The sequence below is a fragment of the Lytechinus variegatus genome, chromosome 2 (genome assembly GCF_018143015.1).
Source record: "Lytechinus variegatus isolate NC3 chromosome 2, Lvar_3.0, whole genome shotgun sequence".
In the NCBI taxonomy this organism is placed as follows: domain Eukaryota; kingdom Metazoa; phylum Echinodermata; class Echinoidea; order Temnopleuroida; family Toxopneustidae; genus Lytechinus; species Lytechinus variegatus.
In genome coordinates, this window is record NC_054741.1 from 52855509 (window position 1) to 52883195 (window position 27687).

Here is a 27687-nt window from a genome sequence, read left to right on the forward strand (position 1 = left end):
CGCAATTATACCTGATGATTGTTTGGTTATTCAATCCCCCCTAAAAAAAAAAAAAAAAAAAAAAAAAAATTTTTTTGACCTGTCCCGGAATTGTTTTCTTCGTTCAATTCCCTCTTCCCTCCTAGTCTTATATATTTTTCATTTCGACAGGCGGGCTCTACGATTCCCTTTGAGGATTTACTGTGTCGTTCTTCCTCTTGGAATCGTTACTAGAGACGTTCCTCCTTCCTCCTGTTCTGAATTTCTTTACCTTTCCACAGGAGGTTACTTTTTTTTTTCCTCTTGGAAATTATCGTAAAATTTCTCTTATCTGGAATTATTTGTCTCTCAATCCCTTTTCTTCCTGCTCTGAAATGCTTGTTTTTGTGTTTCTTCGCAGGTGGAAAGTTCGTTCTCTTCTGAACTTGCATTCATTTTTGAATTTTTGTTTCGAATTCTTCCTTCGGGCACAAAAAAGAGAATATAGTAGGGGAACCTTGTAGGAGTTTCTTTTTTCAAAGTCTCCGACCTCCTTTTTATTTTCTTACAGGCAGATACCTAAACTATTCTTAGTTTCTTCTTCCTCCCTACCCCTCCCCTCTTGTTTTGTTCTGTTTGCTCAAACAAACTCCTTTTAGGAGGAGGGAAAGACCACTCCGATCTCCACCTTTAATCTAAGCGAGATCTTTGTAAAAAAAAAGAAAAAGAAAAATTCTTGTTTTTCCTTTTTCAGGGTAGAGAGAGGTATCTTTGAATGGGACTAACACAGCCCCAGAGGACCTGGTGCCCTCCACGGGGACCGTCCCGATTGCAAGTTACAGAAGTCGGCCGCCTCCAGGCGAGCAGGAAGGACGCCGCGGTGAGCGCCCAGCGGCGGTGAGTATGAGGGTGCGTCGATCAGCATTCCGAATTTGCGGTCGGATGCTAAGAGAAGGAAGGCCGAGACTGTGGTGCCACGGTCTCGGACAAAGGAAAAAGTGGTAGCCAAGGCTTCCAAGCCTAAACTAGGTCCTGCCACCGCAGCACCCATAGGGCTATGCGACCCACCGGCTACCGGGTCACCAGAAGTCCGGAGGGAGAGTGCGGTTCTCTCCCCCCGGCACAGGTCAGGATCTCTGCCGTATAAGTCGTCCTCCGTTGACAGCATCGGGAGAGATCGCCCAGCCCCTGACCGCGAGAGGCGTCACACAGACTGTAACCACAATCTGATCGTGACCACAATCTGACCCCGTCAGATTCGGGTGAAGTTTCGTTGTTGGCGGCCGCCCTGCCAGGGGCGGCAAATCGTAAGAGATCACCCGTGCCTCTTGTGCCTTCTTCTGCTCCGGCCACGCCGGCGGAGCCCGCAAAATAAGAAGAAGAAGAAGAGGTCGAAGGAGAGGTCGGCCAGCCCTGTTGCCATGGGCATTCCTCCTTCAGACCCTCTTATCGGTGGCCAGATGTTACAGTCATACATGTTATGCTGCTATATTCTGCTACCGCGAGAGGCGTCACACATCGGGCTGTGACCACAATCTGACCCCGTCAGATTCGGGTGAATTTTCATTGTCGGCGGCCGCCCTGCCAGGGGCGGCAAATCGTAAGAAATCACCCGTGCCTCTCATGCCTTCTTCTGCCCCGGCCACGCCGGCGGAGCCCGCAGAAAGAGAAGAAGAAGAAGAGGTCGAAGGAGAGGTTGGCCAGCCCTGCGGCCATGGGCGTTCCTCCTTCAGACCCTTGTGTCGGTGGTCAGATGTTACAGCTATTCATGCTGCTACATTCTGCTACCGCGAGAGGCGTCACACATCAGACTGTGACCACAATCTGACCCCGTCAGATTCGGGTGAAGTTTCGTTGTTGACGGCCGCCCTGCCAGGGGCGGCAAATCGTAAGAAATCACCCGTGCCTCTTGTGCCTTCTTCTGCCCCGCCCACACCGGCGGAGGCCGCGAAGAAGAAGAGGTCGAAGGTGAGGTCGGCCAGCCCTGTTGCCATGGGCGTCCCTCCTTCAGACCCTTGTGTCGGTGGTCAGATGTTACAGCTATTCATGCTGCTACATTCTGCTTTCGAGTAGTGCGGGTTCACCCCACCCTCGACGTCTACTCACCCCGCTGATGCCCCTGAGCATCAAGAAAGACAAGTGGGCAATAACCACCAGACACCCGGGAAATCCTCGAGCGATTCTGTTAAATCGCCAGCCAGTGCACCGACTAACCGGGTGCCCCAAGATCGCGTGTGCTTTCCAGCATTTTCGTCGATCTCAGAGCACGTGTCCCAGCCGACACGCGGGGCCACCCCGGCGCTTACTGGACAACCCCCCGGTTCAGTCCATAGAGCGAGACTCCCTTTACGAGGACAACCCCTATCCCGCGGTCGACATTTCAGTAAGCGCTCAGGCGCTGCTTGACAAGTATCTACCTCACATCTACCCTCCGAGTGGGGGTATTGATGAAGCAAGGGAGTCCATATTTTCTCGCCCCGCCTCTTCAGGCGCTCCGAGCTCAATCGGCCGAATTGGGGGTCTCGGAGAGTGACGGGGTCGCTCTAGACGAGGCGGCTCCTACGACGAGGAAGCCGCCAGCTCCGTGGGTGTAAACCCACCCCCGCTCTGCTGCTGCCCGGAAGCGCCAGGCTCCGGCGCCGCCGTCTCGAAATTTTTCAAGCCTCTCGAGGCTAGCGAGAAGGCAGAGGCAGGGGGGGGCGATTATTATGCAGGTTCTCCCGAATTCGCCCTCTACGTCAAGCTCACATACGGCGACGACTCCTTCAGCGGTAACTCTCTCCATTCTTCCCCCTAAGCGGGCCCGTAGATTGGAGGTATGAATCTCTTACATACCGCATGCCGCACTTCTCTCGTGAGAATGTTTGGCTGCTTTGAGAGGACAACCTATCACGTCCGCGGACCGTCCGCCCAGGCGACGGGACCGTCGCTTTTCTGGCCTGAACCTCACTTTCTATTCGAAAGTAAGGGTGCCCTGTCTTACTTAGCTCCTACCCTTGCAACGCCAGAGTCAGGGCTAGTACAGACACCCGTTCTCCAGCGATCGCCGCTGAAGAGAGGGCGACTCTGATATGAGCACCATCACCGCTCAGCGGTATGTCTCACTATCTCATAGCTCTCCGAGCTTATGAGTATGTATATCGGATCTGAATGTCACGGCGATTAAAAGTTCTCCTGTGCTTAATAATCGCTATGCCTTCACCACCCGGTGCATTATGGTTACGTTAACCTATTTGTCTCGTATTCGGGCGGCTCGTACGAACCCTGCCCGAGCTGCCATCACCGGTCGTCCCCCCGGACACCGCCGGCAGCACCCGCACCGAATACGTGGAAGGAATCAGCTTTTCATATGCTAGATATCCCTCCTGTTGACATTCACAGCTGTTCCCCGAGTCTTTCCCGGTTGGGTAAACATCATCTCGGAGGAAAGTAACCGCCGTACATCTCATGAGATTGTTGGCTATGTACGCGCGTTCAAACTTGTTTAAAGCCCCAGGATTCTCTGTCGGCATTCTATGCCTACTTTCTGGGCACACCCACCGTACCGGGTCGGCGAGTTCACACCAAACTGTACACCGCCAGACCATCGGTCGAGCTCTAACTGTCTATCTTATAGACTGCCCTCTATGTGGGTCAATCTTGCGGGCGTCTCCGCCGCTCCCTCCTTGTGCGGAGTGGTCTACGGTGGATGTCTTTACCGTGCCCGTTAGTCGAATCGGCTTCTTTCTTAGAAATTTTTTCACGGCACACTCGAGTCGCCCCGCATGCTGCTTTCATCCTCCTTCCATGCAAGGCATGTGGCCAGGGTCACCGCACGACCGAGGATGATGTAACAGTGGATGGATGTATGCTTATGCCTTCCTAACCACGATCACTACGACCCGCCTTCTCTCGGGCCGACTGTGGATGAGCCTCTCCATGTAAGTGATTTACTTCACTGGAGTTCTTCTTTTAGAAATTTAGATTCTCATCCCCCGCTGCTTAGGGCGTCATTTTTGCCGCCCCCCCCGCAGCTTTTTGGAGCTCCTTATCTTACCGATATCGGACTGTTCCACGCTGCCGCAACCGGCGCCGGCGGTGCTCGCTCTTACGATCACCTGAGAAACAGGCCTTGTGACTGTTTTCATAAACAACTGGTTCTCACCGCAGACTGATGGAAATTTTGTGATTACTTCCTCAAGTCTCCTTCGCTTGTTTCTTCAAGCGAGGACTTCGACACTCTTAGCCAGTTTCCGTCCCTAACTTGATAGGACAGGGCCGTTGCTACCTCATTCGATTCCGTTGGGAATGTAACGTTTGAGGTATCATATCTGACGATGTCTGTTCGTTTAGAGCATCTCTTGATGGTCGTTTACACGTAATATCGTGACAGATTTTTTTTCGCCAGCTCCCTCTGGCGTACACTTGCTGCTGCTAGGGATTCCCCCGCCCAGCGGACAGCCATCGCAGCCTAGCCTCACGGGCTCTCTCGGCGATGGTGGCTTGAGCCAAGCCACCTCTTCCACCGCGGGCACTGCACCCTCAGATGGGTGCTTCAATCAGTATTGGAGAAAGGGGATCCTGAGTTCTCTCTCGATCACTCGGTCTAACACACTTTTGTCGTGATGTGTACCGCGCTGTATCCCTGACACGCCCGGTTGAGCTGTTTTGACCAGACTGCTCTATTCTACATAGGCAACATGTCCGCGGCATTCCTTATTAACAGGATGGCACTCAGTCGCTTTCTCGACCCTTGTCTGCCTTACGAGTGGTTTTCTTCCTAAATCCCTACTCTCCGTCGTTCCTGGTCCCCTTCGGACCGCTAGTAACTTTTTACCACAGCTCTCTATCAGAATTCTGCAGATTCCTGCCCTCACGCATTTGAGACAGATATCGAATTCTGGGCGCTTTCTCCCACGCGGAGGCTTCCCCTACAGAAATTTCCAAGCTTGCGGGAAGCGTGCGACTAGCTTGCGCAAGCTTGCGGCATGCTAGTAACTAGCATGCGGTTAGCTTAATAAGCGTGTGATATGCGTGCAGAGTAATAGTTAAGCGATCTTTTAGCGAGCAGGGACTGTTCGCTAGCATGCACTCGCTTATTAAGCGAGTGCCCTGCTCGTCGCATGCTAGTTACTAGCAAGCGGCACGCTTAAATTTCGGTAGGGGTCCTGAGATATCTCGCCTTCTCAGATTGGTCGATTGATCACTTACTGAGCCTTAAAAGCTTCAGTTTTCCGATCACGATTCTTGTTGAAATTTTCAACAAATTTCGATTCTTACGCTCTAGTCAGCAGGTGATGTTGTTCTCCTGACACTAGGCCGAGGGCCCATGATACTTAGTATTCCTGAGTATACAGGGCATTCCTCTCGAGGACATTTTTGAGGGCCGCCTTTTGGCGCTCAACTAACTCCTTCACTTCTTTCTACTTGAAGGACATTCCGTCCAGCGAGGCGAGATTTGCTGCTTCGGCGCTTAAAGCAGCTGCGGCTTTTTCCCCCTCTCCCTAAATTTCGTTGTTTTTGCTTTTTTCTTTTAAATTTTCTTAGGCTTACAATTGAAAACATGCCTCCCTACGGTTTGAGTCCGTGCTGGTCTAGCAAATCAAGTAGATGTATGGAGTTATTGAAGTAAATTATGAAAATACTTACCTGATTTTCTTATTTACGAGATAACTCATACATCTACTTGATACCCTCCCACCGACCCTCCGCCTTGCATAGCAACATGTTTCAACGTATGGGCTTGCGAAAGGTGAGGAAGATGGACGCTAATTGCGCGGTGATCATGGGTAGTAAGCCTGAACGGGAGAGGGCGCGCTCGCGCTTTTTAAATCCTTGGGAGTTCTATTCGGGTATGGCAGTCCAGAGGGCTGAACTAGCAAATCAAGTAGATGTATGAGTTATCTCGTAAATAAGAAAATCAGGTAAGTATTTTCATATTTTGTGATATATTTTGATGTCCATTGTTTTATTTTGATGCCCATTTTTATTTCATATCATCTGTTCTCCATATTTTACATACCTAATTGTGAATAAAGTAGTAATAAATCAGTTTGCCCATTGAATATGGTTATTTGATTTTTTCCACTCGAAGATGTTATCACCAAACACATGGTGAACCATTAATCATGTTTATTGCCAATGTTGAAAGGGGGTTCAGCTACAAATCAGCCATTAGTTCATATATTTGACAGGAAATTTGGGAATATTTGTACTATTTCATGGCTGTAAAATTCTGCCAATTTCTTAAATTGCATACATGCAAAGTAATGGATAGTGAAATTCATTATTTTTGGGGGGTTATATATGGGTGTGTCATGGTCTCTTGGTTCTAACTCTCGTCTTTTAAACAGAGGGTTGTGGTTTTGAATCCCAATTCCCAGCCTACGGTGTGTTTTCATTCAGCAAAAAATGTATCAACGTTGTGCTATTCTTGATTATAGATCCTGTACAATTGAAATGAAAAAAAAGATCTGTGTTTTATGGGACACAAAGCAACAGAAAAAACAAAGAAAAACAACAAAAGCATGAAATAAAAAAAAATCAAAACTGTGTCCTCGTGTACAAAAAAAAATGCACACTATTATTTAACAATCTGTTTCACAGGGAAGTTGGCTGAAGATTTTCTTTATACAGTGTTTAAAAACCCTATGATAGGGGATCCACGCTCTACAACCAGTGTTCTACTGAGTGGATCCCCTCATTTCGTACAAGCTTTTATCATTAATACTATCATACATTTTTTAAAGTTATCTGTACATGCAGTTGTTTGTAATTAAATTTTGATTTGTTTGATGTACATGCGTATGGAAACAAAAGAAATGAACTTGAACTTGATCAACAATTCCATCATCGGGGTTTGCTTTAACAGTTCAAATATGAATGCATCTATCCAGTCTTCTCTATCTAGAAGTGCATTTTCTCTTTTTGTGTATTGTCAAATATTAGTTCAAACGCAAGATATCATATGAAGCTTCCCTGGGCAGAACCAACTCTTCTTTGCCATGTATGACAAGTCGAAAATCTGTCATGTATAATTTCATCGATATTTTGTTTTGTTTGAGTACATAGGTCAGACATAGTGTGCAACTTGAGTGGTTACATTGTATTGGACTACTTCAAGGTTAAGGGCCTAAGATTAGCCCCCATCAAACCATAGACCTATTATAGGTCCATGATCAAACAAAGAGTAGCAACTTGTGACTCATTGATTATTTTTCTTCTTTGATGATGGCCTTTGAATTAGACTGTTTGCAAACAAGCTCGATGCATTGATCGCCCGCCAAATTTGTTTTTCACCTGCAGCAGTTTAATGTTGTAATTGTAGATAAGTGCATGATCTAGCGAAGGCTGTTCTGTTGCTCTATTTGCAAGGCTTGTTTTTAACTTTGGAAATGCTACTGGACTGCTAAGAAAGGATGTGCATTAAACCAGGGGACCAATGGCTTTACATATTTCTGATGGACGTTTGGAATACCAGATGGCACATGTTTGTGAACATATAGGTGTAAAGATTGGACCTCCACGTGATGTTGTGTTTGTCTGAGCAATTGATCTTGGGCAGAGTTTCATAAATGAAGGCCATTTGCGATTTTTCATGATAGCATTACTTACATTCAATTAGATGCAAGTATTAAAGTGGCCTCTTACATTTTTTAATGAGAATTATCGAATTTTGTGTGTGAAATATTCCCTAGCGATGATATGGTGAAAATCAATCCTGGTGTTTAATACCATACCCAGCCACGTGGAGTTGTGACTGAAGCGCTCTATGGTAGAACAGATTGCCGGAAGTTGGAGATGATTACGGATTGGTGTGATCTTTCTGGGAAATATTGGCCTTGATTTTTGGAAATCATTTGAGCTTCAAGATTTTTCTGTGGAACTGGAAATTTCTTCCTTTTTGAGAGTGTTTGCACTTGGAAAATAATGGATGATATATTTCAGTATCTGCTTCAAAACGATATGTTATCATTTGAAGGAACAGTTTACTTTCAATCGCTTGAATTTGTGATTGGGTGATGTCTCTTTCAGCAATGAGTGTGATATATTTCACAAAGATACACATGCAGTGATACCATTGTATAAAAACAATACTATTGGAAGACTGGAAAACTGGTCTTTAATGGAATACCTCCCCCAAAATAGATAAATTCTCCTGTAGATGAGTATTGTGTAGTTCACCTCCTGGACGAGCAAGTTTAATTAGATGTCAAAAGTATATCCTAATCAAGTAATTGGTCATGTGCATATATGCATGACTTGGCATTAATTTTGACAAACACACCTTTCTACTTTCGACCTGGGATGGTCATAATAAGGAACTGCATTTATGGTATGGAATGAAAAGTACACATTATTTTGTTTAAGCATTGATTATTCAACAATTAGTACATAAAACTTCAATATTGTCTTAAATGCTCCACCATTGCACTGCATAGAGGACCATGGTTCAGAATGCTTCCGAAGGTACATTTTGTAGGTAATTCTTTTTATTCCTGATGTATGTTTAAAGTAAATTCAGCAAAGACAGTGTAGTGATGACCATCTAGCCAAATTTACACATCATATCTCCTCCTACATAATATGATAAATGAACTCACATATTTCTACAAGCTTTCATGAAATTTCTACGAATATAAAAGACACGGATGTTTATCAGATTTTTTGTTAAGGTAAATACCAGCTGTGGTAACGATCTCAAAATGAGTTTGAACAGAATCCAATAAAAATAACCATCCAAGTATTTGCATGTATACATTAAAAATATGTGCCAAATGACTCTGGAGAAAAATGACTCTGAGAAATGAGCAGAATTTCATAAAATGTCCAATATTCTTTCAAACTTTATTAATACAGTGTTCCACATATAGCTTTTTATGTTAGTGATCACCAGAATTATTGGTTTTCAGCTAAGATTTTCATGATTTCACAAAAATTAGTGTATTTCAGTGCAGCAGAACTAGATATATCATAATATGGTTGCATTTGACCTTGATTTTATAGACTTTCTCATGAAATAATTGTTTGCTGCAACTTTTTTCTTTTACCTTTAATGTATAGGTCTTGTAATTCTCTGATTGCCAAAAGGGAAAATCAAGGGTGTAACTCCTGAGAAATCTCCAGTTTTATGATTGAGGGTAATACCATCATTATCAACTCATCCTGAAATAGAAGATGAGGGTATATCATCCTTAGTCTCTTCTTTCTTAAATGGATGGTTAAAACCCATCACCAATGAATATTCTCAGGATTGATTACAAGAGGGATATAATTTTCATAGAAATGGCCTAGAGTTTTAACTCAAATAAGGTAGATGCTTTTATTGATTTGGGTGTGGTTGCGATTAATGAATGTCACAAAACAGGGGGATTATTTCTAAGCATTGTGGTTGGTCAATGCGTGTCACATGACATTCAACCTTTGCAACTAGTATGTACTGCATTGCAGTGCAAAAAAGTGTGCAACAAAGCCCGACATGCACGTTCTGGAATTTACAGACTTTTTGTGGAAAAAGTTCTGGATGTAATTACATTAATTCAGCTTGATGGAAATCAATCTAAAAAGATATGATTCATTTGTTTGAAATTCATTTGATATATAAAAAAAATCACTTTAACACTGTACTTTTTTTTCCACAATAAAATCAGTCTTCATGAAATGATAATGAAACAGCTTGGTGGGAATTTACACAGATATTAGTCTTGATGGAAACCATACAGGTGCACGGGCTGAAAATAAAAATGATTGCCATAATAAATTCTTGGATTCATTTTTAAAGGTCAAGTCCACCTCAGAAAAATGTTGATTTAAATCAATAGAAAAAAATCAGACATGCACAATGCTGAAAATTTCATCAAAATCGGATGTAAAATAAGAAAGTTATGACATTTCAAAATTTCGCTTATTTTCAACAAAATAGTGATATGAACGAGCCAGTTACATCCAAATGAGAGAGTGGATGACTCATACTATTTCTTTTGTTTTTTATTGTTTGAATTATACAATATTTCAATTTTTACGAATTTGATGATTAGGACCTCATTGCCTGAAGCAAAAAATGTTAAAATAATGGAATTCCACGTGTTCAGGGAGGAATGAAACTTCATTTCACATGACAATGACGAGAAAATAAAAATATTTCATATTTCATATAATAAAATACAAAAGAAATAGTGAGTGAGTGATGTCATCAACTCTCTCATTTGGATGTAACTGGCTCGTTCATATAACTATTTTGTTGAAAATAAGCAAAACTTTAAAATGCCATAACTTTCTTATTTTACATCTGATTTTGATGAAATTTTCAGTGTTATGCTTGTTGAATTTTTCTCTTTTTATTCAAATCAATTTTTTGTTGGGGTGGACTTGTCCTTTAAGTACTTACATGATGTGATCCATATTAATCTGTTTCACAACAAGTACCCGCCCACAACATGAAGAAAAGAGTATAATGGTCTTAAGTAGATGATCTTGCATATACAGGAGGTCAGCGATGCTTGATTGGGATTTAAAAAGCTTATTACCATGGTAACAGAAATCCTATGAGAATATGCCAGGTGTGAAGAGGCAGTTTCCATGGTAATTTTAGCAGTAATAATCACTGTGGATTGCTCAGATGTTTTAAGCAGGATTTTGGAATACATTTTGAGTTTCTAATCCAGGTGATCACAAGAATAATTAATGTCCATTTTGGATATTGTGACTTTGCAGATTGAGGTCTTTTTTTATTTGTAATAGGGACAGACTATCATATTGCCCCCCATGGGTTGTACTTGTAGAGATGCATTCACTGGCAAATATGGTTATGAAGAATATGGAAGGAGTAAAAAAACTGATTGATGTTACACCATATTGTATATGTCGGTACTCATCTTATAGCAATGCCCCCCCCCGTTTCAAAGAACTAACATATTCACTTTCTGATATCGCTTTTCAATGCATTCCTATAAATGAGTAATCAACAATGTATTTCCTCTTGGTATAAGAAGGAAGGCAAGAGTACAAATCTTTGCTTTCTCTTGAAGCTCACATCGCACATCCTTGAGGTAGCAGTACTGGTCAACAATATGAACAATAAGGTTCTAAAGTAATATGTATTTTTATGTCAACAGGGGTTTCTTACTATCATCAGGCTGCACAGAAGCATGGGGGGGGGGCAATCAAATATATTGCTGTACACACGCATGACCAAAAACATGTTTAAAGGGTGTTTTTCAGATTTGGACGCGGGCTGCATGTGCACTCATTAAGGGTATCTAAAATAACAATTTTTTTAAAAAGGGGTAGTTTTGAAAGACTGGTCAATGGTCAATCGCAGGGTCAAACATATTTAGGGTATGTGTTTTTTCCAAAGCCTTTTTTTTAAAGACTAGCCAAACGTGTTTAGGGTAAGTTTTTTCCCCAAGCTTTTTCAACGGGTCATGTTATGGTGACAACTTGTTTAGGGGCCAAAATGTGTAAATAAAGCCACTGTCTGTGCAAATAGAGATATGCATGTAGATGTAGTCACTAATTGATTTTTTGGGGATGGGTATTCAGAATTATTCTTCCTTTCCATTTTATTGATATTAGCTAAATGATGCCCCCTTTCTGCAGGGTTAGTTATTGCTCAAATCTTGAATATTTAGGATTTTCTCTTTCATATACAATGCCAATAAATGGAAAACTTGTCCCAATAAACCCTTTGCTTCTTCAAGTGCAAAGTATGAGAACTAGTCAGACTGTAGGCACTCGCATATTTCATGATGAAATATTTGAGGTATGCCTTATCGCCCACATTATTAGTAACTTTCTCTCCGAAATCCCCCCAGTGTGATGCATATTTCAGCAGAATTATGTATCAGATAAATTCCATACCAGTCACTTTCTGTTGATAAGCCTGGTTTTACAGCTTCGTCAGATACTGAGCTAGTCTTGTCACAAAGCTTTCTTAACTTAGATTTCCAGCCACGATTCCATTCTCTTCGTTATTTTCCATTGTATTGATAGTCATCTTTAAGTTGAAGATAGGAAAGAGCAAAATATATTTTCCTGTAATGTGCAGTGTGGTTGGTAATCGAGTGTCCTTTATGTCGGATGTCCATCCATTTAGGCCAAATCCTTTCTCAAAGAGTCTTTGTGTAAAGACTAGCAAGGATCTGAAAGTGATGTTTTCATCCAAAGGGAAACAAGAAGAGGAGGATGGTATTGTGTTTCTGGCATCATACACTGTATATACATATAGTCAGGGACGCAACACGTGTGTATGCCTGCCTGTAGAGAAATCCATACAACCAGAAATCAATCGCAGAAGATGAAAGGCTGAAACTGACTGGTCCTTTGTTTGTGAAATTGATTTATCTGCAAGGATGTGAATAATGTTTGACCACTTCTTACTTAGCCCCTTGGTGGTGGAGGTGATGGTGTGTTCAGTGATAAACAGTTGGGGTGTAGGAATATAATAAGTGGCTGAGATATCTCCATGAATATACAAGCTGGATCATGATTTGGGTGGACAACATTCATAGATGTGCATTATTCTGTGAATTCTCTTGATTGGGATCAGGTATATTCTTTGGGAAATGATTTTTTTCGTCTTCGCATGAGCAGATTAGCTGGAAGCAGACAATGTAATTATCATTATTGGATCATGCAAGTACATTTTTGTGATTGGATCTACTTTTCAACTTCAGCATGCCATGCATGTTTTGCAAGGATTAGATTCTTCAATGTTTTTGGTGTACTTCTTGTGTCTCAGCTAATGTTCTATGGTACAATTTGCTTTTGAGTCTGAGATTGCTGTGTATTGAGTTTTGATATTTAATTATCGAGAGATAATGTAATTCATGTTATACATGTCTTTATGGATCCAATCTACCTGGTTATAAATTCCATGAGTGCCATATTTTTAGGATATTTCATTAATGAAACCTTTATATTAATGAATTTTTAACAAGGTCTGTGTTGTTTCTGAGTGCAATTGAGTCCTTGAGATGTTTTTGCTAGACCGTTACATCAGTTATTGTTATATATGCAACAGTAATTCACGAAGGAAAACATACTGACAATTATTGCCTATTTAATTGGGAGGAGAAGAGGAGGCACACATGCGTATATAACAAGAAGAAGTAAGATGTAGTTTAAGTTTGCCAATGCAATGAATGCAAGTTGGCTTTACTTGATTAAAGTCTTGCATAGTCTTTTTGAAGAGTTTATTAGTAATTTATGAAGTTCTGCATGAACTAGCATGTATTAGGTAAATCAAATACATGATATTTTTTAAAAGTAAAAAATTTATTAATCTGGTTAGATTTGTATGGTTTTCTCTCAGACAGCCGGTTTCAGTGTATCTATTGAGAAAGTGTCATGAAATCCTACCCCAACTTTACTTTCAAAATCTTTATCTTTAAATTCCATGCGGGTCATTGGCATATGCTGTTGCTTTGGGGTATTATCATATCATCCAGGAAGAATATGGAATGCAATTACTTGATAAGGATTCAGGCTTGTGAATAATATGTATTTCCCTCACAACGACATCCTTTGGTATGACATTTTTTCTTCTTGTGACTTGCGTTGGTGTTTCCTTATTTTGAGGTAATAAAATTATCAAACTTTTTTGACAAAAAATGTATTAGTATGATATATGGAAGAGGGTTTAATTCCATCTTTGTGGTGTAATTAGCTTTACTTGCAGAGACTTTCCTGTTTTTTTGTGATATTTCCTTGGTTTTAGATCCTCTGGAATAATCCGCAATTGCCATTTTCTGTCATGAAGTGTGAGTGATATAATGGCTGATTTATCTCGTATTTCAGGCTAATGATACTCCACTGCCAATGACCCCGAGCTGCACAGCATGTTATCAGGTGTGATTCTGCAGTTTTCTTCTCTTCAGGTTGTATATTAAACTGAGAAGAAAGCATTATCCTTGAGAAAGCTGCTTTTGTTAAGTTTGAAATCCAAATATTTATGGATTGTATATTTCATTCTTGAATGATTTACTTTGAATGAATGAAAACAAAGCAAATTTTACAGAAGTTTGTTCCCCACCATGCTGCTGTTCAATGTAGATAATCACAATTTTAACATTACAAAATATTAAATAGCAGCCAAAACATTTTTATAGGTAAAATGAATTATTCAGTTATAAATTTATAATCCACCCACCTACAGCAATCATGACTTCATACTTATTGAAAATAATCGTTTGGAATCGATATACAATATGTTGATGAATTTTTATGAGGATTGATATTGGAATCAGTTTGAAGCTTTAAAAAAGTTCAATTAATAATCACATTTTTCTTCAGACTACATCATACAGAGAATTAAGGAAATGTGTTTCTAATAATCATAACAACTTGCTTCAATGTTTATTACCTTTTGGGGGAGACAAATGACTTCCTTGTTTTCATTTGAAATGTCATATGCAAAATGTGTAAGCCCTCATGCATTTCCTTGTTTGAAAAAAAATTATATGATCAGATCAAATGTATTTTCAAATATGCTTTAGAAAGGAAGCATGTAATTTTTCTTTCTGCGCATGAAGAAATCAAGCAAGAAATTCTATTTGTTCACATTACCCTCACAAACCATTTCTTTTAAATAGGCATTAAGGCATGGGTAGGAAATTCAGTCTTCAAGTTTTCTGGAAATAATCTTAGTTTCTCATTTGCTCGTAATCTGTTTTGGAAACAGGATTAAGGGTTGTGGATTTGTCTGTTGTTAACTGTGCTCTCTGGTTCAGAAGATATTACTTCTCCCATGCTTGTCCTTTTGTTTCTTCCCTCTTACACTGCATAATTCCATGCTGGAGAAAAGTGAATTTTTATTCAGGAGATGCATTGTTGGATTTTTGATGATTATTTCCAGCCATTGAAGATTCTCATTGGGAGGAGTATCATTTGCAACTTTTATCGAGATGTAATCACTTTTCATGCGTCATGATGATGTAAAGCCGGTCAATTACCATTTCTGGGCAGCGCAGTATACGTTTGTTTATCGTTATCTCTTTACAAAGATGGGCTGATTTTTTTCTGTCTTTTATTTAATGCTGAATTTTTAGTAAAGATATTTTGAGAACTATTGTTTAGGTTATTAGGGCCTTTGTCTTTGGAGGCTTGTTGATTCTGAAATAAATCATTTATTTTTGTATTGATGTGGAAACAGCATATCAAAAAACATGTGGATGAAGATATTTTCAGCAATTGTTCAAGTTTTGCAAGAAATTTGTCTCTGTTTGCCTAGGATATGAAATAGAAGTTAATATGGTATTGCATGTTTACACCCAATGACTTCAGACAGTAAATTGTTTCAGATATCTGTAACTAAGGGAACTTGCTATGAAAATCTGATTTTTCCGGTATCCAGGCCCGATGAGAAACGCTACATCTATATTGTACAGGTTGAAAAGAGGCCAGACGTTATTGGAAAGAGAGACAAGTAGTGATTCAGATGCTCTCAGCATTACGTGTAAAGCAACAGATGATCAGTGTACATGTACCTGGAGTGTGCAAAACCGGCATCATTAGTGCCTAATGAGGTGATCATAAACTCTAAAACACAAATATTTACTAGCCTATCTTGACACCAAACATTCCATTGGATCTCCACGGATGATTTTTCTACTTAGTTCTCTCAGTATCAAACGTGAAAATGTTCACCCATCTCCATAGAAATGATATGTGATACAGTAATAGAAGGGTTAACCTGTAGCTGCAGAGTTCATTGAGAAGTTGGATAGCCTCCAGGGAAGGATAAAAAGGGGGTGAAGGTGAACCCTCACCATGTCTTTCTTTTGTGTTGTGAGCTCCTCAGGAGAGGAGAAGCAGGTTCGTCTGCGGCAGATGATGCAGGAAAGCAATGGACAGGAGGGTAAAGACTCTCTCTGTTTGAATGATGCACATGGGATATTCTCAAAGGGTGATGGGTCACCTTCAAACAGAGAAACACCTGTTATTGGTGGCAGTGGTGGGATTTGTAAGACTCAATACAACCAGCCCTCAATGGTTGTAAAAGAACCAGAGGAGAGATATAGATCAGAGATAAGACTAAGTACAGGGCCAATGCAGCAAGATCCGCAATCAAGTAGTATGCACTGGAACAACGATTACAATCCATCGGACAGTGCAAACCTGAGAAGGAAACTTCAAGAGCTCACCGCAACATCTAATGGAAATCAGCGAAGGAAGGAATTTAGCCGATCTAAGGAAGTGTATGGAAGGCTTTCACAATCAACTACAGGTAATTCTGAATTGGATGTGGTGCATGGAGGAAAGGCATTTCCATTTAGTGACCCAATTGCATTTGAGCAAAGCACTGGTGCAACAGAGCAGGCTTTGAGAGAGGGAAGGCATCCTTCGCTGCACCCAGCAGCAAGAAATAACCAAAAGATGAAAGGTGATACATTAAAGAAGACCTCAGATTCAAACAAGGTAGGACAGCTTAGACATCGCTGGGAGATACTTACCACGAATGATCCTCTGCCAAAGCAGCAGGTTACAGCTGCAACACCAAGTGGTCGAGGTTATGGAGATGTTCCCAGGAGAAGGTTGGCAAGTGATGAACAGAAACAGGAAAGGCCTGTACTGCCACCTAAAACAAAGCCCAAACCTAAGAAGAATGTTAGGGAACGTTCAGAGGCATTCATTGAATGCAACCAACCTCCTCCCCGAGGTGCGCAAGATGGTGGTGTGTCTTCTGTTTCTAATCAGCAGCGGAAGATGGAAGTGAACCCCGTAGAGCAACGCTTAAACCTGCACAAGGTTTACAAAAAGAGAGAAGATTCTGGACTCAGCAGTGCCTGCAGTACTATCAGCCTTGAGAATTTCCCTGTCCATAACTACTCTCACAACTTACCTCCTAATGCCAGTGATCGAAGAGTCAATTACGCCTCAAAGAAATGTAACCAGCTCCCCAATGTCGATTCAAAAACCCAAGATGCCTTGCCAAGACCAAAAACCCAAGTTGCCTTCTCAGATGTTAATACATCACATTCCACATTGAAACCTGAGGTGGTACAGAAACAGCAAAGGCTGGAGGAAGAACAATTCCAGCCTGATGAAATCATTCATGAAAATTATTCCAGGGGATATATCTCGAGCCATAAACATTTCCATCCAGAACAGATCATTGAAGAAAATATCTCTTCTGAAGAATTTTCTAGTGTCAAAAAAGAAGATCAGTTTGGGGCAAGCCATTTGAATGTGAATTCTAGGAATGACTTGCATTGTGAAAGGGAAATCCCAAAGGATCAGAATTCTAATGAATGTGAAAGATTAAACTCATCAGCAGCATTGAAGACAGAGGCAAGTATACAACTATTATATTTTCAATGACAATGTTATTTATTATTTTTTTAAATCAAAATATTGTGCTAATTGTGTCTAATACAAGATATAATTTGTGGCACCCTAATTACCTGTTGCATCTTTGTCAGATTTCAAGTTATTTATTTATTTATTTACATATTGTAGAGCAATATAACCAAGGGCTGGATAAACAATTGTTTTTGCTTAATCCCTACATATTTGAAAATGTGAGTTTTATGAGCTGGGAAAGAGGTGCTATGGAAAAATGACAAAATTGACAGAGGAACGAGTATGAATATTATGCTCCCTACTCATTTGTCATATAGCCGAGCCTTGGTTGAGCCATTGGGACTTGTTGTTGAGTTAAACGAAATACATGTTAATATCTTGTCTTCAAAATGCATCATTCAGGTAATTTATGGCATGATATGAACATGGACCATGATATGAAATATAAAAATGTAATTTCTGTCATTGAGTTTGATGATTGTCAATAGGTGGTTTCAGACCGCCTCGAAGTTCGTCAGTTCCAGGTATTCTCTGATCGGGAAATTTACCCCGATCAGAAAATACCAGGTATTTTGGTAATGTGAAAGCAAACTACGCGTAATATCCCCGAAAGAAAATACCGCTAAATAGTAGGTACTTGGCGAAATTACGAGAACTTTCGCGGGGATTTTTCCAAGGTCGCAGGTATTTTGGCAATGTGAAAGCAATTTACGGGAACTTTTAGCCCAGCATGTCTAGGGCGCAGGCGCCGTGGATGGCTGCTGGGCTAGTAATTTTTAATCTCGCGCCTTGCCTGCTTATCCGACCATACTGCGCATGCTCGTAACTTCAGGAACTTATCCCGAAGGGCATGTTTCGGGGCGATGTGAATGCAGGAATAATTAATGGGTATTTTTAGCATAAAAAAGTTCTCGTAATTTAATGGGGATTCTTATGATCGAGGCGGTTTGAACCCACCTAATGAGACTCTTTGCTAAACTTAAAAATATTTCTTTGTTATGAGGCCTTACATTTTCCAAGGTTACTCAAGTTTTTATGTTCAAATTATAAAGAACTTGTATTTTAAGGAAATTTCTCTTACAGCTTTGCCCCTTTTACTCTACCGCTGTTAAAGAAACCAGCAGAAGTAAACAGGGCTCTACATTTAAATTTAGGAGCTGCCACAGCAGGAGTAGAACCAGCATGAATTTCCTCATTATTTTCCCCTTTCAAATTCAAGCTCTTAAATCGGAAGGGGAATTGAAATTGATGATTGTCATGTAATTGTCTCTCAGAGTTTCCCTCTGAGGTTGTCTTGGAATGTTTTAATCCATGCCATTCTTCTTGATTTCACCGGCTCCTAAAATCCTCCAAGCTCCTAGAATAGATTCTCTGTCCCAAGTTTATCAAATTCAGATAAATTGCTTTCAATCTATATTCTTCGGTGTGTTCATTTATTTACGTTCCTTTTCACCAATTTGGTTTCCACTCTGTTTGTGTTACAGGTGATGGAAGATCCAGGTCTGAAAAAATGGCAAGAAAAAATGTTGATAAATTTTGGGGAAAATTATTTTCTCAAGACAGGCTCCTCTCTGGAAGGCTGGAATTCTTTAGAATTTAACTTTCACTTTTTACATTATTTTGAAGTCATAACCATTTTTAGCTTGAATGTTGGAATATTGGCTATGACTATATTATTTTATGATTTACTTTACAAAAAAAAGTCAGAATTGAAGAAGAAAACTTACAAACATTTTAATTGCTACCAAATTAGCATTCTTACTCCTTGCCATTTATTATATTTTTCATTTGCCATTGTGTCAATTATATTTACTTGCCATTTTGTATATCCTTCATTTTCCTTTTGGAAATTGTCCAGTATATCTCAGTCTTTTATTTGTTCTCACTTCTATTGTATAATTTATGAAAGAAACAAATCTCTTTAAGCCTTAATTTGATGTGATTTACAATTCATTTAATTTTGCAGTTGTAAATTTTTTTCTTGTTTAAAAAAAAAAATTATTCATGTATTTTACTTTTAACATGTTCACATCTTCTTTTTTCATGCCATTTGTTCCCTAAACTACTCTCAGTATGACTTGTATGATTAGTTTTGTCCTGTAATTATGCCTCTACTCCATTCTCTCTAGACTCTCTTTCTCTTCTATCTCTCCATGCCGGGTGAATATTAGCATCACCGTAAACATATCGAACCCCAAATATAAATCCCCCTTTTCGTTCTCTTCACTCAAGCACTTTTATTCACAAAGGAAAAAATCAACACAACGTTTAGCTTTGATGACTGAAGGAGGTTAGACTGCCCTAATTTGTATGACAACAACTTAGAGCAAGTGATAACATTTCTCTTTGAATAGAAACCCCCATGCCTCACTATTTCTAATTCCTGACGTACATGTGCATGTAGTCTCCATGAAAAAGGTACACGTGTATGAGAAGAGGAGAGAACTTATTTCAAACAGTGAAGGCATCGGGACTTGAACGTTTGTAAAACACGGCATTGGTTTATTATTAATTCATGCCACATTGCCAGCTCACCCAGGCCGGTAGGCAAGCCATCAGTTGAGGGATGCATGCAGTCCTTGTTAGAGGTGACCAAACCTTAGCCCATTCAGAGTAGACTCTTCATCACAGAGACTATTTATGTTGAAGGTTCCTCCACCAGAAGCAACTGGAACTGATCATTTTCAGGACTACTTCTGGAATATATTGGAATATTGACATCAACTTGCATTGATGTAGCACAGAATAAGACAAGGAGCAAGGGTACTGTAATATTTTCATCTCATTTCTTGATCTCCATGTGTTAGAAGACCTTCCAGACCTTGCTTGGTGTGTTCTTATGTATTCATTGACTGGGTAAGCAGCTGGGTGAGTATGTCTAGTGGTCCATAAAAACCTGATGAGCAGATGGAACAATACCAAGTATTGTCCAACACCTTACTATTTATGTCATCAGCACTTATAACCATGCAAGCTCTTATTGATTTCTGGCTTAGGATAGAAATGTTAATTCATTATTAAAGCAGAGGGAGGTTCTGTCTGAATGGGATTTAAAAGGATGCGCTGAATGCAAACTGCAGGTTTAAAAAGAGATGCCTTATCTCCATGCATTTACAATGTGTTCTCATTTTAATTTTAAATAATCATAAGGAGAATCATCCTCAGTTTTTTTTCCATTAATATATTTTTCAAAAGATTAACTTTGGAAATAATAATAATTGGATGTGTGCTGTTGTTTTCATACATGTGAAAAGCATTTAAAGCGAATTTTTTCTGACTTTATGATTTTCATCGCAGATCGAGCATGCAATCTTAAACACATAGGAGTAATGCCAAAAATTTGTTTACAAAATATTAAAAAAAATGAAGTGAAGGAATGTAAAGGATAGGCTTTTTATTTTTAAAACATAATAATTAGCCCTTCTATAATGCCTTCTGAAAGAGATAGCCATTATAGATATGAAGTAAGTCTTAAATCCTGAACATCAACCTGTCTTTTTATGGTTACCTATATAAAGCAATTCGAATATATGGACCATTTTGTAAAATATCTAATCTTGCAGCTAGAGTTCACTTTCTCAATGCTCTGATCATGAGAAATTAATTAGTCATTCTTTTATCACCAAGTACAGTGGGAATTTTATTTAGATATGATGTGTGACCTAAATATGAATTTTTAGAATGCTACTTTTAAAATGTTCCCCAACTCTTGCATGCAGTACACTTTTTAATTACTAGTTTATTGAAAAAGAAACATCCATATGTTAAATAGATTTTTCTTTTTAATTTCATCATAATGAATTCAATCCTTAAAGTTGGATAAGATCTCTGCAGCAGTTGGTGAACAAGACCTAAACTTGTCAAACCCATAATAAGAAAAAAAAGCTACAGATTTTGAATATCACTGTCAAAATAATGTATGCAACATGGAATTAAAAAAAATTTAGAACAAAATTTTATCCCCCAAAAGAATTGATTCTTGATTTTTACAAATTTGTCTTATGTCTGACCCTCAAAAGAAGAATGGAATGTTTCTCTGCAATATTTGCCGTTTTTAAAGCAGCTCTTTGGTATTAAATACGAGATCAGTTATGCATGTCTGAACAGCAAGCTAAAAACACAAAAACAGCCCTTGCCGGTTTCTTTTCACCTTGATACATGTTAGTGGAGCAACAATGCAATGTTATTCTTAATTTTTGAACAACAATTGATGGAAGAGTGACAGTAAGAATAGCCTCTCAGTGAACTTTTAACTTTTCAGCCAGAAAACTCACAATTTTGAGCTGAAAAGTCAATAAGGGACAAAAAGTCAAGATCTTTTATTGATGCTTTGTATTACTGATGTTTATTGTGTGAAATAGATTTGTTAAAATGAATTGAATTCTGTGATTTCTAGGTCATCTTTTTGTTGGGGGTTCACAATCTGCGGGCTGCGGGTATGCCAACAATCATCCTGTCAAATTACCCATGATAAAATTGATTCTCTAAAATGACTGCAATTTGTAGAATGAAATGCTTATAAATCATCAAAGTTAGGTATATAATCAACACATCAAATAGTATGTAGGTACATGTATAATTGATTTGAAAATAATTATTGTTGGTGTAATTATTAAGAAATTAAAATCGTTGGACTTTTTTTTACAATTGTAGCAGCAATTATTATTTGTCTATCCTTTAAAAACAATTGATCTTTGTGAATTGACTCATTTGATAGCAAAACACTATACTATGGGGGCAATAGTTGCTATAAGTATAAGTAGAAAAAAAGTGTCTGATACAATTTGAAGATATCATTTGCTTGATTTTTAACAAAATGGATCAAAGAATGGTGTCTGTACTACAGAGTGAATGCTTACTTCAAAAACAAACAAACAACATGGATTGACAATATTGAAAATATTTAACAAGCAATCTGAAGGACTGCATTGCTTTCATTTAGAACAAGATTGAGAGTTGATGGAGGTTTAGATTGACAACTCAAGGATTCTTTTTCTGTTCTAGTTTCATGAAGCACTTTGCCTGTGATTTCCACTTAGAATTGTTATAAGCTACTAAAATCCTTGCGTCTGATTGGCTGAAGGTGATATTGACCATGACAACAACTGACAAGGCACTTCTTGAAACACTTAGTACATGTATTTCACAACTAAGTTCTATGGTACATGTAACTATCATCACTATAAATTCACCAGTTGACATCCATTTAAATGTTGTGCCTTTCACTGATGTTCTTCTGTGAGTTGTACTTAATACCTTTAGGTTAAAAAAACTCAAATTTTCAATTTGTAGTTGGTTTGTTATATGTGAGGCAGTATTAGGTGCTTATAACAGTTAAATATTTTTATTGCTATTTAAGCCTCTAAATTAAAAAAAAAAATCTAAGGTTTTGTATGTTTTACTGAGCTCATGTACTTGGAATGCTTAATGATAAGCTAATTGAGCTAAAGATGATCTGAAAGAAGATCTTAGATTATAGCATCATTCCAAATGAATTTGTTATCTTGAAACCCATCAGAAAACTATGTAATGAAGTAAATATTGAAACATTGAAGAAAATGAGGGGAACCTGGAAAATATGCGAGGAACTTGGTTATCAAATGTTTTAGTCTATGTAGAATTACAGACACATATGATTATTTGAATGAAATCTACCACACATAAATGTAAGTGACTATGTATTTTCTCCTGCCCTTCATATCACAGACATATCTTTTAATCAGCTCATGTATGCCCGAATAGACACATGCTGGTAAACCCCTATGAGGTCATTTATGGCTCTCCCAGTCTAAACATCAATTACATCTACGTTTAGTTTCAGTGCCAGCCAGAATTACTTAAGGGCCGTCTGCACCATCCCGAGTTTTCAAATTAGCGCGCTATTTCTGATCCGGCAAATTATCCCGATCTGAAAAATCTCGAGATTGTTTGTAATGCAGACGCAATTATCGCGCTAGTTCGTAGGATTAATCTCGAGATTGCAATCCCAAGTCAACTCGGGTTTATTTGCAAAATAGCGCGCTATTTACGAATTATCGCGCTATTTCGTAGGTGCAGACGCACTCGGGTTTGGACTCGGGTTAATTTATTCATGACCTTCAGTCCATAATGCAATTCGCGTTCCATTTCCGCCTTGGTCAAAACATAAACACATCGTGATTGTACCGAACGCTTGCGAAAGTCAACTCTATCGCGAATAGCGTTCATCAATTCCCCAATCAGCAACGATGGTGTCCAGCCCCCCAGTGAATGGATTTTGGGAGAGACCAGACCGATGGGGGAGGCGCTCTCTATCGACGATGGTCATAGTCAATGACAATACTGACAGCAGTGTCGTCTTATTCCTTCGCAAAATGTGAGCAAATAGCATTTCTTTCCTCCTCTCTCTCTCTCTCTCTCCCCCTCTGTCGTTGCCTCCTCCGCCATCATATTAAACAAAGAATACTTCACTCGGTTATAATTATAGCGCTGCTGAGCTGAGAGGATTGTTGCATAATAACGGTCGAATTCGGCGAAAGTGCTAGTGAAAAGAGTACATGTACTTGGTTGCATATCGCGGGAAGTTATTCAAAAGCGCGGGGCCATTGAAACTCCAAGATCGAAAGTGCGCATGCTCGGAATATCGGGCTTGTTGCCTCGCTCGAGCAAGAATCGCTCTTCGTGCGATGGTGGAGACGGGGTTTCTTGAATCTCGAGATTAATCGCGAAGAGGGCTGATCGGGCTAAAATCTCGAGATTGAGCAAACTCGGGATGGTGCAGCACCGCCTTTAGAAGTGTATTTTTTGTAATTTGCAATATCAGTTAGTTTTGTAAATCCCTTTTGTTTGGTAATTTGCAAGGAAATGGTGGAATGGTAATTTGTCCCCCCCCATTTCATTTCCTCCTCAAAATATATTTGATTCATTGTAAAACTGTACAAGTGATCCCAATTTCTGCAAAGCAATATAGGACTTCATTTGAAATAATTGTTGAGTAAAAAAAGAGAGGTCCTTTAGACCTATGTCTGTACATTGTATTTATTGTCAATAAAGAAATGGAGAGGTGAGACCCATTCAAAATATCCATGGCAATTTGAAGCCACACATCTTGCTCAAAGTCATTAAGTTGGTTTTGAATCCTACAGCCCATATTCTGAAGTCAGGTTTAACTTAGACCACTGGCTAACTGTGCTAAAATTATCGGGAGCCACCAATTCTAAAATTCAGTTTATATTGTATATTTCGTATGTTTTATTGTTTCATCTTGCTTTCAAGCATTCCTAGAGAATTATGAACAATTTGTGTGTCAAATGGGTTAATAAATTGAATGTGTATCGTAAGGGATTTGTGCTCCAATTGGCTCTTTATAGTTAAGCCACAACTTTAAACCAGGGTTTTATTTAAACCCACGTTCAGAATGCGGGCCATTGTCTTATTTGAAACCATGCCTTGATTATGATAACTACAGCACAATTGTCCAAAAATAAATGTGCAATTTTATCATAGGACTCCAAATTCATGCCTGTGAGCTATAAACTGATTATGTAAATTAATTGACAGAAGTAGTTGACTCATTAATTCAAATCAGTGGGCTCACCTATGCTGTTATATTAGACACCGTTCTCATTATACTTTCTAAAGCTGGTTTACTGGAAACCGGTTCAGGAAACCAATTTGGAAGATCGCATTGCTAACGTTCCCATTTGATCACCCAAAAGTGGTTTTCAAAACCACTTCACGTAAAGCGGTCTTATTGCTATGGGAACATTCTCAGTGGCACGAAATTTGAAACTGCTGGGTAAGCATTCCACACACAGTGTGTGGAGTAGCGTGCTCGAAATGATGCGAAGATCGCTCCCGAAGAACGGTTGTGTCCTCACTTACGCTAAAACCAGTTTATAGAGGCAAAGTGATCTTCAAAACCTCATGGCGAGGTGGTTTTCTGAGCCGGTTTGTGAGATTGCCTCCAAGACCAATTCGACCATTCTCATTACTCGTTAAACTAGTTTCCAGTAAACTAGTTTTAGGACGGTAGTGAGAACGGTGTCTCATACCCCTTTCATAAACCCAATTACTATGAATTAGGCGGCTAATAGCAGCATAATTTGGTCGTAAAATTGGAGGACAAGAGTTATCCGCATTACTCTGATGCTGCTATTATCCGCATAATAACGGCATCGGGATAAGATTTTTAGTTTATGAACGCATTTCCAAATAATGCGGATAATTGCCATGGTGCGGTCACAAAGTCACCCCTTTCCAACACAACCGCATCAGAGGGGGCGTGTCCAGTTGTCATGGCGATTATCCACCTTTTTCAGGACGGGCACTCGTAAAAATAATGCGGCTTATTTTCGGAGTTTATGAACGCAATTTTTATTGAATTATCCGCATTACTCTTAGGCGGCTAATTGGAGGATAGGTTTATGAAAAGGGTATTAGTAACAAGGATCAATTTAGCAACCTGTAATAAAGTGAGCATTCATTATAAATGCTGTCTCAAAATGTGTAATAAATCAAGTGTAATCAGTTCATTAAATCTGCATAAAACATGGTTTCAAACCACCTGCATGTATGTGACTCGGACCATAATGTTTGCAGTAAAATTTTCTTTTTGTACTGAAAATAATATATTATTGATGTAGGGCCTGACCATATGGAATCAGATTTCAACCCCCACCCCTCCCCCCCAAAATAAATAGGTCTCCCACAGCTAGGCTGATTAACAATTCTTTAATATCACAACAACTTAGCAGTAAATCAGCATGTGTTTTTTTTTACCAATAAAGTTGTTGAAAATGAATGAATATGGTCTTAGTTAGTAAAATGTGGGGATATGATTTGACATCAAACATGTGTTTTGATTTTAGATGAAATATGAGCTAATTTCTTTGCTGAAAGGTAAGCCTATGAGTAGATGGTCTGCATGATAAGGTCACTAACTTGCCATAATAGGTCAGCCTAGTGCACTTGGGTTTCATAAAATGTTAAAAATTTATCCAGTAGTTGAGGCCTTAAATGTCCTAAAGCTGTTTTTTTATGTAGATCTTAACTCCTTGTATATTATAATTCCTCTGTTGATATTCTATTCAGTGTTTTTTTTATTCAAGCTTCAATGGCAAGTGAGAGGATACTCCATAACATTAATATTTTTATTTCACATTATATCTATAAATTGCTAGTTCATGATGAACTTTTGATGCTATGTACAATTTCTGAATATCCTTTCTTTCTATCTATCAAACCAGGAGCTTGCAATCCGTGTGGCTGAGAAATATCTACAATTAATGTAATTTAAAGTGTTTGGTTGGATTATCTTTATAGCTGATTTGATTTAATTTATAAGGATTATCAAATCTTGTAGAAACTTTCAATTGTTTCCCATTGAGTTGAGTTGCATCATCACTGTCTTTTCCTAACCAAACATTTGTACTGTTTCACACATCCTGGTTCAATTCACCTTGCATTTGTAGTGAATTGGCATTTTTATTTAAATTTGATCATTATTTTTGTTTGTAAATATATTTTTCTCTGTCTTTACCCTTTATCTTTTAATTCCAGGTCACCTAGCCTAGGACATTTGCAAAGGCCATCATGGTGCTTCTTTATTTGAATACATTTTGAGTGATCTCTTTTGTGATTTGATATATGTTCTTAGAAGTTACATCTGTTCACATTTATATTTATGAATTTATTTCTTATTTCTTTAATTTCCTCTGCAGATCTTTTTCCGTCCAGGAGCTCTGGTTCAACTAGAAGACAAGAGAGATAGACAATTATCAGATACCATCACCAGGTTCCAAGCTCATTGTAGAGGGTTCCTAGCAAGAGAGAATGTAAAGCAACTGAAGGTGAGTTTTGATTAATCAATTGATTGATTGCTTGATTGGTTAGTTATGTGCTTGATATACTGACCGATTGATTAATTGATTTCTTGTTGATTATTGGTTGGTTCGTTGATTGATCAAATATGAAATTGATCAACTTGATTTATTTCTTGTTTATTTGCTTTTTGATGAATCGATTGATAAATTAATAGAAACATTTCGGCCCTGTCTGTCATATAAGTAACCTCTGTTCAGAACATGACCTAAGAAGTACAGGTATCTGATACATTCTTGCCGAGTAAGGTGAAGCATGTATATGATACATGGGTGTTGTGTGGTACTGATTAAAAGTATCCATCAAGTGTTTCTGAGGGAAGATCAATAATTAAGAGATCAGTCTACCTGTTATGCTAGTTTACATTCCAAACTTGCTACCCGAACACTAAATACAAACATTTGCAAGGAACGCGTGCTCTCATCAGTTCCCTTCCTGCCTGTAGGAGATACCACATTATCCCTCTTCATTCTTCACTGCCTTTGGATACAGCCCTTATGCTTGAATTTTGTTGTAATAGTTCTTTTTTTATCAAGTTTAAAACATAAACTAGCATATCAGGTGCGTTTGATTATTATGTAAAACAAT

At 39.0% G+C, this 27687-nt stretch overlaps 1 protein-coding gene across 3 annotated transcripts in view; it reads left to right on the forward strand.

Moving 5' to 3' along the window:
- Positions 1-12036: 12036 nt before the first annotated feature.
- The window catches only part of LOC121408350 (unconventional myosin-XVIIIa-like), a 105044-nt gene continuing 89393 nt past the window's right edge, over positions 12037-27687 (forward strand). The window contains exons 1-3 of one of the 3 annotated variants that reach the window (XM_041599790.1): positions 12037-12689; positions 15290-17226; positions 26940-27068. In XM_041599790.1, the coding sequence (XP_041455724.1) occupies positions 15706-17226; positions 26940-27068 (1650 nt within the window). In that variant the 5' untranslated portion in view covers positions 12037-12689; positions 15290-15705. Of the gene's footprint in view, positions 17227-26939; positions 27069-27687 lie in introns of all 3 variants that reach the window. The other 2 variants (XM_041599789.1, XM_041599791.1) reach the window with 2 other exon arrangements.